This window comes from Corvus kubaryi, unplaced genomic scaffold (assembly GCF_017639235.1).
Source record: "Corvus kubaryi isolate FWS band 111438036 unplaced genomic scaffold, C.kubaryi_AGA036_p1.0 137, whole genome shotgun sequence".
NCBI classification, from domain to species: Eukaryota; Metazoa; Chordata; class Aves; order Passeriformes; family Corvidae; genus Corvus; species Corvus kubaryi.
This window is the reverse complement of record NW_024580671.1, coordinates 8,955,069-8,955,278: the sequence shown is the minus strand read 5'-3', so window position 1 is coordinate 8,955,278 and position 210 is coordinate 8,955,069. Positions and strand designations below refer to the sequence as shown.

The window sequence follows — 210 nt, the reverse complement described above, 5'->3', positions numbered from 1 at the left end:
GCGGCCGCTCTGACGCCCGTTCCGGTGGAGCTCGTGGGGGCTGCGGCGCGGCGCTGTTTCTCTGCTGAAGGAGGCGGCGGACGGCGGGTCCCGGCGGTACCGGCACCATGGTGAGCGGCGGGGCGGCGGCGGTGGCTTGGCGCAGGGCAGGGCCGGGGGTGCGGCGGGGCCGCGCTCCGCGCGGGCGCGCGTGCGAGGCCTGCAGGCCGC

General features: G+C 81.0%; 1 protein-coding gene across 1 annotated transcript in view; it reads left to right on the top strand.

Moving 5' to 3' along the window:
* The window catches only part of CCT2 (chaperonin containing TCP1 subunit 2), an 11,025-nt gene continuing 10,815 nt past the window's right edge, over positions 1-210 (top strand). The window contains exon 1 of the mRNA XM_042017794.1: positions 1-110. Coding sequence (XP_041873728.1) covers positions 108-110 — 3 coding nt within the window. The 5' untranslated portion in view covers positions 1-107. The remainder of the gene's footprint in view (positions 111-210) is intronic.